This window comes from Schistocerca americana, chromosome 2, assembly GCF_021461395.2.
Source record: "Schistocerca americana isolate TAMUIC-IGC-003095 chromosome 2, iqSchAmer2.1, whole genome shotgun sequence".
Lineage (NCBI taxonomy): Eukaryota > Metazoa > Arthropoda > Insecta > Orthoptera > Acrididae > Schistocerca > Schistocerca americana.
Genome location: NC_060120.1, coordinates 505,241,083 through 505,254,629, shown reverse-complemented (window position 1 = coordinate 505,254,629; position 13,547 = coordinate 505,241,083). Strand labels below are relative to the sequence as shown.

General features: G+C 43.7%; 1 protein-coding gene across 1 annotated transcript in view; it reads right to left on the bottom strand.

Annotated features, from left to right (window-relative positions):
- LOC124595161 (esterase E4-like) overlaps nt 1-13,547 on the bottom strand; it is a 91,513-nt gene that overhangs the window by 29,893 nt on the left and 48,073 nt on the right. Inside the window, exons 4-6 of the mRNA XM_047133771.1 lie at nt 13,252-13,437; nt 11,156-11,355; nt 4,387-4,555 (exon numbers count right to left, since the gene is read on the bottom strand). Coding sequence (XP_046989727.1) covers nt 4,387-4,555; nt 11,156-11,355; nt 13,252-13,437 — 555 coding nt within the window. The remainder of the gene's footprint in view (nt 1-4,386; nt 4,556-11,155; nt 11,356-13,251; nt 13,438-13,547) is intronic.

The window sequence follows — 13,547 nt, the reverse complement described above, 5'->3', positions numbered from 1 at the left end:
AAAATTTACACCCTGTTACGCCCTTTTTAATCCGTGGTCTTCTCTTTTTGTCTTCTATTCGTATAATTTTCTCTTGATTTCTGTAAGTACTGCATATTACCCGTCTCGGGCTATCAGTTGCGTAACTTTTACCAAACAGGTTTCGGACAGCCCACGTTCATACTTCAAAGTGGACAACAAAAGATATATAACTTACGTATAAACACTCCTGAGCAAAAACATTGTGATCACCTCCTTAATAAGTTGTTTATCCGTCTTTGGAACGAAATACATCACTGATTCTGCATATCACGTATCCGATAGTTTCTTCGTAGTTTTGTGGCGGTATGTGGCATTAGATGTCTACGCAAAGGTAATGTAATTCGCGTAAATAACGGGCTGCTTATTTGCGAACGCGGTGACAGCCCTCGATAGCGAAACAGATGGGTTCCGCAGGATTTACATCACGCGAATTTGAGCGCCGAGACATCAACGTGAGCTTACTATAATGCTCTGCATCACATTTGTGGCTCCGAGACAAGGATATTTACACTGCTGAAAGATGACATCACCGTCGGGGAAAACATGAAGCATAAAATGATCCATGTGGTGGTTCGACGACTACCACAGGCACCATGCAAGCGCACGAGCATTCCTCCCACAGCATAATACTGTTCACATCAGCCTCCATCTACGGCGCGCTACATGTTTCGAGTCGCCGTTCACATCGATGACGACGTTTATGGAGACGACCACCGGCTTTTTTTTTTCTTTTGGGGGGGGGGGGGGTCATATCAGTCTACTGACTGGTCTGATGCGGCCCGCCACGAATTCCTCTCCTGTGCTAACCTCTTCATCTCAGAGCAGCACTTGCAACTTACGTCCTCAATTATTTGCTGGATGTATTCCAATCTCAATCTTCGCCCTCTACAGCTCCCTCTAGTACCATGGAAGTCATTCCCTCATGTCTTAACGTATGTCCTATCATCCTATCCCTTCTCCTTATCAGTGTTTTCCACATGTTCCTTTCCTCTCAAATTCCGCGTAGAATCTCCTCATTCCTTATATTGTGAGTCCACCTAATTTTCAACATTCGTCTGTAACACCACATCTCAAATGCTTCGATTCTCGTCTGTTCCTATTTTCCCACGGTTCATGTTTCACTACCATAACTATGCCGTACTCCAGATGTACAATCTCAGAAATTTCTTCCTCAAATTAAGGCAGATATTTGATATTAGTAGAATTCTCTTGGCTAGGAATGTCCTTTTTGGCATTGCTAATCTGCTTTTGATGTCCTCCTTGCTCCTTCCGTCACTGGGTACTTTACTGCCTAGGTAGATGAATTCCCTAACTTCATCTACTTCGTGACCATCAATCCTGACATTAAGTTTCTCGCTGTACTCATTTCTACTAGTTCTCATTACTTCTTTGATTTACTCTCAATTCAATCTTCTACACTCATTAGACTGTTCAGTCCATTCAGCAGATCATGTGGTTCTTCACTTTCACTGAGGGTAGCAATGTCAACAGCGAATCGTATCATTGATATCCTTTCACCTTTAATTTTAATTCAACTCCTGAACGTTTCTTTTGTTTCCATCATAGCTTCCTCGATGAACAGATTGAACCATAGGGGCGAAAGACTACATCCTTCTCTTAAACCCTCTTTAATACGAGCACTTCATTCTTGGTCGTCTACTCTTATTAGTCCCTCTAGGCTGTTGTACATATTTATGTGACCCGTCTGTTCATATAGTTTATCCCTATTTTTCCCACAATTACGAACGTCTTGCACCATTTTACATGGTCGAACAGTTTTTTCAGGTCGACAAATCCTATGGACATGTCTTTATGTTCCTTTAGTCTTGCTTCCATTATTAACCGCAATGTCAGAATTACTTCTCTCGTGCCTTTACTTTTCCTAAAGCCAAACTGATCGTCATCAAGCGCGTCCTCAATTTTCTTCTCTACATTGTTCCTGTCAGCAACTTGGATGCGTGAGCTGTAAAGCTGATTATGAGATAATTCTCGTACTTGTTATCTCTTACCGTCTTCAGAATTGTGCGGATAATGTTTTTTCCGAAAGCCAGGTGGTATGTTGCCAGACTCATACATACTACACACCAACGTGAATAGTCGTTTAGTTGCCACTTCCCCCACTGATTTTAGAAATTCTGATGGAATGTTGTCTATCCCTTCTCCCTTATTTGATCTTAAGTCCTCGAAATCTCTTTTAAATTGCTCTGAGCACTATGGGACATAACTTCTGAGGTCATCAGTCGCCTAGAACTTAGAACTAATTAAACCTAACTAACCTAAGGACACCACACACATCCATGCCCGAGGCAGGATCCGAGCCTGCTACCGTAGCTGTCGCTCGGTTCCAGACTGTAGCGCCCAGAACCGCACGGCCACTCCGGCCAGCAAAGCTCTTTTAAATTCTGATTCTAAAACTGCATCTCCTATCTCTTCCTGTTTCTTCTTCTGTCACATCAGACGAATCTTCTCCCTCATAGAGGCTTTCAATCTATTCTTTCCACCTATCCGCTTTCTCTTCTGCGTTTAACGGTGGAATTCCCGTTGCACTCCTAATGTTATCACCCTAGTTTTTAATATCACCGAAGATTGTTTTGACTTTCCTGTATGCTGAGTCTGTCCAGCCGACAATTATTTCTTTTTCGATGTCTTCACATTTTTCCTGCAGCCATTTCGTCTTAGCTTTCTTGCACTTCCTATTTATTTCATTCGTCAGCGACTTATTTCTGCATTCCTGAGTTTCCCGGAACATTTTTGTACTTCCTCTTTTTTATTGAGCCGGCCGAAGTGGCCGTGCGGTTAAAGGCGCTGCAGTCTGGAACCGCAAGACCGCTACGGTCGCAGGTTCGAATCCTGCCTCGGGCATGGATGTTTGTGATGTCCTTAGGTTAGTTAGGTTTAACTAGTTCTAAGTTCTAGGGGACTGATGACCACAGCAGTTAAGTCCCATAGTGCTCAGAGCCATTTGAACCATTTTTTTTTTATTGATCAATTGAAGTATTTCTTCTGTTACCCATGATTTCTTCGCAGTTACCTTCTTGTACTTACGTTTTCCTTCCCTAGTTCTGGTGATGGCCCTTTTCAGGGATGTCCATTCCTCTTCATCTGTACTGTCCTGCTGAACTATTCCTTATTGCTGTATCTATAACCTTAGAGAACTTCAACGGTATTTCGTCATTCCTTAGTACTTCAGTATCCCTATTGTTTGCGTATTGATTCTCGCTGGTTAATCTCTTAAACTTCAGCCTACTCTTCATCGACACTATATTGTGACCTGAGTCTATATCCTCTCTTGGGTACGCCTTAAAATCCAGTATCTGATTTCGGAATCTCTGTCTGACCATGATGCAATCTAACTGAAATCATTCCGTATCAGCTAGTGTTTTCCAAGTGTACCTCCTCCTCTTGTGATTCTTGAACAGAATATTCGCTATTGGTAGCTGAAACTTGTTACAGATCTCAATTAGTCTTTCTCCTCGCTCATTCCTTGTCCCAAGCCCATATTCTCCTGTAACCATTTCTTCTGCTCCTTCCCTTCTACAACCACGGACCTAGTGTACCAAAAACATAATTAACCCGAAGAGCCGACCTGTTTCCATTGATAAACGGTCGAATCACCATGGTGCAATGCCCACTGCAATGGTAACTGACTATGTCGTTGGGTCAGTCAACCTTTGAGCACGTAAGGATGGTCTGCTGCGCAGTTCCGCGTTCAATAATTCACGATGAACGGTGTGCCCCGAAACTCTTGTGCGTGTACCAGCATTATGCTCCTTCGGCAGATTGAGACAACCATCTACCGTACTCTACAGAGCAGACAAGCCTGCGAACCACATGGTCTGTGACGGACTGTGAACGTCCAACCATTTAGCGTCTAGTATTACTTTCACTGTCCTACCTCTTTCCGCAGATGTTCACGGCAGTAGAACGTGAACACTCGACCATATTCGCTGCCTTCGAGATACTCGTTCACAGGCATTGCGTAATAATAATCTGCCCTTTGTCTCAATGGATTTCCCCTTTACAGTCCGTATCTTCTCTAGGGTGAACCCCATTTGTGTATGCTTTGCTAACACACTTTTCTTATCGCGTCACGTGCCCCCCCCCCCCCCACCCCCACCCCGAAACACCACCACACGGCATCCAACATCGCAGTGGTCGTAATGTTTTGGTTTATCAGTTTATGCATGTATGTAAGAAGTGACAATGCTAATGTAACTCTACAGTGTTAATATAGTTCGTGCATTAATGACATGGACAGACGTATGAATATGGTGAAGTTAATTTCAGACTGCGACTTCACGCCCTTTGTCCCAATTGCGTGAAGTATGCGCACTGTACTATTAATATCTTAAAAGCGTTACTTACCGCCGGCGTAGATTAAGCCTTCCTGCGACGTGACACCGAATATGATGGGCACGGGGGTGAACTGGCCGCTGCTTATGATGTCTGCCGGGTCTTCAGTTATCAGTGTGCCTTCAGCGCCCGCCGGCTCCAGCGTCGGCCGGAAAGGGAACATTTCTTGCAACGTCTTGTCCTGCGAACCCAAGTTGTTTTTAGTTCGGCACCGTGGTTCTTATAATGCTCTCAGAATAAGTATTTTTCGATTTGACTTAACGGACACTTTCCGCTACAAGATAAAATTACTTTAGACTAGTCGTCCCTTTCAGTACAAGCAATTTTATAATAGTAACTTGTTGGTTAGTGATATATTTTGTAAATAATTTTGACCGTCAGTCACAATATTTTTTATTTTCTAATTACTGTTCAAAGCATTTCAGAACGACAGCTACATTTTCAAGGACTGTATGTATAGACGTAATGGGCTATTCAGACCAGAATGTCACGTGACAAATCCCATGAAGCCGTGCACCTGTATGTCTAACACATCAATGTCAGCAACAGTAATTATATTCTCTGGAACTATGAATTTGGGTTTGTACTAACATGAATTCTGGGTGATTCGACTCCTTTCCGAAAATAAAAGTAGGTAGAACTCTTAGTTCGCAGATGCGTGCGGGTGAAATGGTTATCTTATTTTCTGTGGACGGAAAATCTCACATTGAAGGCATGACTCATTTTGTTTACCGCATTAAATCTATTCTGATATCGCTATCGGCATGTCGTAAGCCTACCATTCACACTGGAGCCATGTTCTTTAACAGAAACACATTAGTTGAGCGTTGGAGAGCAGAAATGAATACAGAAATGAATAGTTTTGGATTTGAGCGCTCGAGTTTAGTTGAGGCAATCAGGATTTCTAGGAACATTAAATGTGAAACTAATCTAGATGACAGGGGAGCGCGGGAAAAAGAAAGGAAGAACATTAATTTGTAATACAGAGGAAAAAAATGGTAATAAGAAGCTATTAAGGAGGTAGTGAACAGGCCGAAAGTGGCTGAAGTGGTTAATAAATCGTATGTGAATGTCAAGAAATAGTAATTGTTCTACACGAAATTTCGTTTAATTAGTCTGGATTTTCGTAGTTTATAAGCTCAACGGACAAAAAGTTAGTTACCCGTAGAAGAATCTTTACAAGCAGCCGTTAGTACTGCGTAATTCGGCTCCTGGACATTTTATCTTCCAGGATCGACTGCAAGCACACTATCTACGTGTAATAGAATACTTCACACTGGTTTTTCTTTGCTTATTATAATGTAAAAGCAGTTGGGAAGTGATTCCACAAGGCTGTGCAGTTACGTCGCATCTCGGTTAAGCTAGCTGAGGATTCCTTCAACATGGTTCCACCAAATTGTAGGGCTGCTTATGTCGGCATTTTACTCACTGTTCCAAGAGATTCCAAAGATTTCCTTTTTAGGTGCAAGTCACGTGATTTTGCGTACCAATAGAGACATAATAGCACGAGGCCGTGTTCAGGAAACCAGTCATATACTCTTCCAGCCCGATGAACTTTTCTGTTGTCTTCATGCGTCTGTGTGAGCAATGGCCTCTTGCGAGGTGACCGACTCCAGATGTTCAGCATGTCGTTCCTGTCGCGATGTTTTAACAGGTTGGAATGGACCTTCAATCACAGCCTGCAGCCATTCGTGTCGGGTGTTGAAGCGATTTTGATTTACAGTGCCGTGGTACGCACCTTCGGTCCCTCTCAGTGAGGACGTACGTCTACGTCTACATCTACACGTAGACGGATATTCTGAAAATCATACGGATGTGCCTGACAACGGGTTCATCAGACCACCTTCACAATAATTCTTTATTATTCCACTCTCTAGCGCGAGCGGAAAAAACAATCCCCTATGTCTTTCCATGCGAGCTCTGATTTCCCTAATTTTATTATAACGATCGTTTCTTCCTACGGAGGTTGGAATCAACAGAATAGTTTCACATTTGGAGGAAAAAGTCTGGTGATTGAAATTTCGTGAGAACATCCCGCGAAAACGAGAAACACCTTTCTTCTGGTGTTGTCCACCCCAAATCCTGTCTCATGTCCGTGACACTCTCTCCCCTATTTCCTGTTAATACAAAATGTGCAGCCCTTCTTTGTACTTTATCGATGTTTTCCGTTAATTCTATCTGATAAGAATCCCACATCCTGCAGCAGTACTCCAAAAGAAGACGAACAAACGTAGTGTAGGCAGTCTCTTTACTATATCTGTTGCCTCTTCTTAGTGCTCTGCCAATAAAACGCAGACTTTGGTTCGCCCTCCCCACAACATTTTCTATGTGCTTTTTCTATTGAAGTTGTTCGTAACTGTAATTCCTAGGTATTCTGACGTGTTTCGCAACCGATGTGTTACACCACTGCTTGTAGTCACATTGAACAATCCGCCACGAAACACCAACGAACGCAGCAACTTCACGGAACGCTCGGCCGTTGGCATGGCCAAACACGATTGCAGTTTTACATGCTTTGTTAAGTCGGTATAAATACCCATGTTTATGTAGCATGTCCGCTTGAAATACAAATTTCTCTCATCGCTACTCCCTTATGCTCAAAGAGAGACAGTGCGCGCGTGGTTGACCACATGACTCGATCGTTGCGCCATCTGTAAAGGCTTAAAGATTCAGCTGCGACTGTGCACTAGGGTGACCAGTTTTTGTTCGCTGAGGTTATATCAGAACCACACCAGTCGGAATCAAAATAGTATCGTCACAACAGCCTGCGAAAGCGTTAGCAAATTGAATTTATAAGGGGTTCCAATGCTCGTGTAATAAATAATGTTTACATTCACATATTTTGATTGTCTGTGTTACTGAATATGAGCAATTGACATCATATTGGCGGTCTGCACTGAAAGTAGTAATAATAAATTGTATTAGGTACTAGTCCCAACGTGAGAGTTCTTAAACCTCACCCTTAAGTATTTCTTCAGTTTTCATCGACCTTACTACATTACACTACTGGCCATTAAAATTGCTACACCACGAAGATGACGAAATTTAACCGACAGGAAGAAGATGCTGTGATATGCAAATGATTACCTTTTCAGAGCATTCACACAAGGTTGGCGCCGGTGGAGACACCTGCAACGTGCTGACACGAGGAAAGTTTCCAACCGATTTCTCATACACAAACAGCGGTTGACCGCCGTTGCCTGGTGAAACGTTGTTGTGATGCCTCGCGTAAGGAGGAGAAATGCGTACCATCACGTTTCCGACTTTGATAAAGGTCGGATTGTAGCCTATCGCGATTGCGGTTTATCGTATCGTGACATTGCTGCTCGCGTTGGTCGAGATCTAATGACCGTTAGCAGAATGTGGAATCGGTGGGTTCAGGAGGGTGCTAAAGAACGCCAGCTGGATCCCAACGGCCTCATATCACTAGCAGTCGAGATGACAGGCATCTTATCCGCATCTACATCTACATCTACATATACATCTATACTCCGCGAGCCACCTTACGGTGTGTGGCGGAGGGTACTTATTGTACCACTATCTGATCCCCCCTTCCCTGTTCCATTCACGAATTGTGCGTGGGAAGAACGACTGCTTGTAAGTCTCCGTATTTGCTCTAATTTCTCGGATCTTTTCGTTGTGATCATTACGCGAGATATATGTGGGCGGTAGTAATATGTTGCCCATCTCTTCCCGGAATGTGCTCTCTCGTAATTTCGATAATAAACCTCTCCGTATTGCGTAACTCCTTTCTTGAAGTGTCCGCCACTGGAGCTTGTTCAGTATCTCCGTAACGCTCTCGCGCTGACTAAATGTCCCCATGACGAATCGCGCTGCTTTTCGCTGGATCATGTCTATCTCTTCTATTAATCCAACCTGGTAAGGGTCCCATACTGATGAGCAATACTCAAGAATCGGACGAACAAGCGTTTTGTAAGCTACTTCTTTCGTCGATGAGTCACATTTTCTGTAACGGATCGTGCAGCCACGTCTCGATTCCTGAGTCAACAGATGGGGACGTTTGCAAGACAACAACCATCTGCACTAACAGTTCAACGACGTTTCCAGCAACATGGACTATCAGCTCGGAGAGCATGGCTGCGGTTACCCTTGACGCTGCATCACAGACAGGAGCTCCTGCGACGGTGTACTCAATGACGAACCTGGGTGCACGAACGGCAAAACGTCATTTTTTCGGTGAATCCAGGTTCTGTTTACAGCATCATGATGGTCGCATCCGTGTTTGGCGACATCGTGGTGAACTCACATTGGAAGCGTGTATTCGTCATCGCCACACTGGCGTATCACTCGGCGTGATGGCATGGGGGCCATTGGTTACACTCTAACATTCAGCATGTTGTCTGTTCTGTATCGTGTCTCCTTACCACTTTCGCGCAACGACGCTCTGAGCGTGTTTTTTAGGGAATTTTCTAGTTTGAACCTGGGACCTGTTGCTGGTAAGGAGACGCCAGACCACACATGACATTTAGAATTCAGAAGAGTTCAGTGATACTAGCGATGATGTAACCAAATAATTATTTCAGTGTCAGCTCCACTGCACTCCCTGTAAAAGAATCTTAATACTAACTAAAATTAGTGGAAGGGGTGCAAGGCTTTCCTGTTTTTAGTTAGATGGTAAAATAACGTCGAAAAATCAGTTCAGTTTACCAATGGAAATTTATTCTACTCACAAAACATCGTTTGTAAATTGCGCTATTGATAAAAGGAAATGTTTTAATACAGGATAATAAAAACAAACTGCGTTCAACAAAAATGTGAACGAATATTCCCTGAATGGGTTTCCAAGTTCTACAATGGATCGAAGGATGACCTGTGCCATATCACATCTATAATCTAGGTTCAAATTAAGTTTCACAAAAGAGAAAACTATCAAAATGGTCTACAGTGACCCTCAATTATCTTTAATTACTTACGTAACTTGCTATGAATTACAGTGGCTGATGTGGCTTCTCAATAACTATATAACAGAAACATCATCGTGTTTCAGATTTTTACTTCAAGTGGCAAATGTGAACACTATGAGCTTTAATTGACGATCGACACTAGTATTACGCAAAAAGGGGGTGTAACAGATGAGACTTCTGCAGTTCTGAGTGAAGCTTTATGTGCTGTTATGCGGCATCGCGTGTGTTCATTACCTTGTCGGTGTTCGTCAGGGGGTGGCGAGCAGCACAGCTCCGCTCACCTCGCCGTCTCGGAAGCAACTCCCTTCTAACTTCTCCTTACTACAATTTACCGAAGTTGGTTTAAAAACTATCTGGCTGTTTTTTCATCCGACCAATCAGGGTCTCAATGTTAACCTTAAGCTCCGCCTACAAAAATTCTGTCTATCCAATAACAATCATACTTTTCGTGGTGGGGCAATGTTTTTGAAGTTTTCAATGTAACAGAGACGCGAAAAAATCTCACACTAAAACTTGCAGCTGGTTTGGTCCTTTTAGCGTTATCGTAAGATCTATAATGTTCTTCTGGAGGGCTCTAGCTTTTAACATGGGCTGGGGGTGGTCCTAACGGTTAACTGGCTACGTGGTTGTCCGTCCCTTATCGTAGGGCCTTCTAAGTTAACACGGTTCTGCTCTCGGCTTCTGTTCTCGTTTCTCCCCTCGGAACTGCGTGTGTCTCACGGTGGGAAGGTATGACATGGATTTAGGCATTCTTGTGTTAGTCTGTAGTATTCCATTAGCTCACTCGTTACTCGTACTACTTTGGTTAATTTAATGTCACGATTTATTCGGAGCTATGTGACATACTACTGGATTTGCTTATCATGTCAGGGTTTTCATGGAAGGTGTTGGATTTGCCTGATACCTTACAACGCGTCTCGGTCACCTCTTGTTCGCATTGACGGCACTTTGAACAGTGAACGTTACATTTCAGATTATTACGATCCGTGGCTCTACCCTTCATTCGATCCCTGCGAAACCCTACATTTCAGCAGGATAATGCACGACCGCATGTTGCTGGTCCTGTACGGGCCTATCTGGATACGGAAAATGTTCGACTGCTGCCCTGGCCAGCACATTCTCCAGATCTCTCACCAACTGAAAAGGTCTGGTCAATGGTGGCCGAGCAACTGGCTCGTCACAATAATCCAGTCACTACTCTTGATAAACTGTGTAATCGTGTTGAAGCTACATGGGCATCTGTACCTGTACCCGCCATCCAAGCTCTATTTGAAAAAATGGTTCAAATGGCTCTGAGCACTATGGGACTTAACATCTCAGGTCATCAGTCCCCTAGAACTTAGATCTAGTTAAAACTAACCTAAGGACATCACACTCATCCATGCCCGAGGCGGGATTCAAACCCACGACCGTAGCGGTCGCGCGGTTCCAGACTGAAGCGCCTAGAACCGCTCGGCCACCGGAGGCCGGCGCTCTGTTTGACTCAATGCCCAGGCGTATCAAGGCCGTCATTAAGGCCAGAGATGGTTGTTCTGGGTACTGATTTCTCAGGATCTAAGCACCCAAATTGTGCGAAAATGTAATCACATGTCAGTTCTAATATAATATATTCGTCCAATGAATACCCGTTTATCATCTGCATTTCTTCTTGGTGAAGCAATTTTAATGGCCAGTAGTGTACATTGGATTGCCTTAATCTGCGACCAATAATCTTCACTGAAAAATGGTGGAAGCTAACCACCGGACTAATTCAGGGAATTTAATACATTGTTCGAACAGCCTCTACAGGCTTTGTGGGCAGTCCGCCTGCGTAGAGATATCGGGATTTTGTCGCTGTTACTAGCAGCCGCACTTACCTTCTGGGAGCGACAGTGCATCATCTCCTCGACCAGCTTCCTGGCGGGGACCTCCCTCATGAAGGCCAGCAGCTCCTCTGAAGAGGCGCCCTGCTTCAGCCCCATGTGGTGCGCCAGCCGGAACGTACGCTCCGCCACCGGCGCGTCTAGGCTGCCGCGTGACGCCACCGAGCTCTGGCAGATGGCGCGGTGGAACAGGCCTGCAAAGTGTTCCGTGTAGCGTCCATCACAAGTTCCTCACTCTCCGGTCTGAGCCACATTACTCATCAGTGCCAACAGGTATCTACAATAATCCAGAACTAATCCAAGTTTGCATACACTAAGAGCCTAATGAAAGGGTTGGAACCAGCGCAGATTAAGAAAATATCGTTCCTTATTTTATCATTCATATGACAGGTGATCTCCGGTTGATTCCATATTTCTGTATTCCCAGAATGCTTTTCAAACCGAACCTCACAAGTGGTTTCTAACCAGATTAGCTGCCTGTGGAGTATCCTCTCAGTTATGAGACTGGATCCGTAATTTCCTTTCGGAAAAGTCACAGTTCTTACTAACTGACAGATATGGTGACACGATAGTCTTGCCTGGCATTCCCCCAAGGAAGTATTATACGACCTGTGCTGCTGCTAATTTATATAAAAGATGAGCAGACCTCATATATTCTTTTGCAAATCATGCTGCCGTTTACCGTCTAGTGAAGTCACAAGAAGATCATGAAGTACACAATGATTTAGACATCGACATGGTGGAGTAAGAGGCAACGGACTCTTGGCATTGAGATCCGCCATACGAGTACTAAGAATTTACCTTGGCAACATAGAAATCTGGAGGCTGTAGATTCGACTGAAAGCAAGAGATAAGCACTTAAATCGGGACCATCACATAAAATATTGTGATAAAGGCAAACAACGATTGTGTTTTATTGGAACACTTAGAAGATACAACAAACCAACAGAACACACTATCTACACTACCCTCGTCTGTCCTCTGCTAAACCGTTTCTACGCAGTATGGGACCCTTACCAGATGAGACTGATGGAGGACATCGAAGTAGTACAGAGAAGGGCAGACCGTTTGCGGGTTGAGGCGGGAGTTGTCGTAATAAACTTGTGTCAAACATCCCTCTTCCGACTGCCAAAACATTTGTTTACTCTGTCCCATATATGGGGGATGACTATGGTGATTACAATAAGAAAAATCAGTGCGTGCACGCACGGAATGGTGTAGGTATTTCTTTTTCCTACGTGCTACTAAAGAATGAAAGAGTAGAGAATTTGGAAGTGGTGCTATGTACCCTCTGCAAACACATATGTGTGAGTTGCTGAGTAATCACGTTGATGTAGCTGACAAATTTTTATCAGTCCAACTGAAGCATCATTGGTAGTACTAGACATACGAGGGTTGTAACTTAAATAGTGGCAACTGCTATTTATTCACAACCGATACAAAAGAGTTACGTGTTTGCACCTGTTACTGTCCTTCAAAGTAGTCACCAGCGTTGTGCAGAACCCGTTGCCTCCAGTCGGTCAGGCACAAATGGCGAGCACGTCAATGAATTATCGTGTTCAATAATGTCGCCAGTTAATTAAAATGTTAAAGGAGGACTAAAAATTAATGAAGAATACGTAGTTATGTGGATGAATGAGGAAAACTGCGAAACAGACCAAATTTGAACAGATAAAGAAATAATCAAATGCGGGCAAAAATGGTATGATTAAAGTGATGAAGGAGAGGACGTAGAAGGTGATTTCATGACGATTTCTCACACTGGTGGTGCTTTATCTGTATATATCTTTGTGGAGTATATTATGGAACGACCAGATTTATGAAGTACTTACGTCATGCTTGTAAAGCGATTGCGTGTCGGCGTTGCATACAGTCACTGAGACTATTAAAACTTCTGGACCTTATTCATAGTGCGTCATCCTGTTATTTACTTATTCATTGGAAATCTAATACTAAAATATACTGTTGTTAATGTTCTTTGAAACACCTAGGACATAAGGCAAGTACACGACGGCAAGTGCGTTCATGACCACGCAGAGACTAACTGCTACAGAGTATTCGCGAAGCAGTGAGCCGAATCTGTTTCTTACCTTTGGCCATTGGTGACAGGACGTGCAGATGACAGGCCCTGCTACCAGCGCTCTCGCCGAATATCGTGATGTTGTCGGTGTCTCCACCGAAGGCAGAAATATTGTCCTTGACCCAGCGGAGGGCCATAACTTGATCTTTGAGTCCCATGTTGCCGGTGACAACCGAATCACCCGTACTCATGAAACCTGCATAACAAGCAAAGCGTTACGTGGAGAGAAACTCAATATAAAATGAGTATGAACTTAGGACTAGGCATGAGTACACAAGATGAGTCCACCATTAAGTTGAAGCAGCT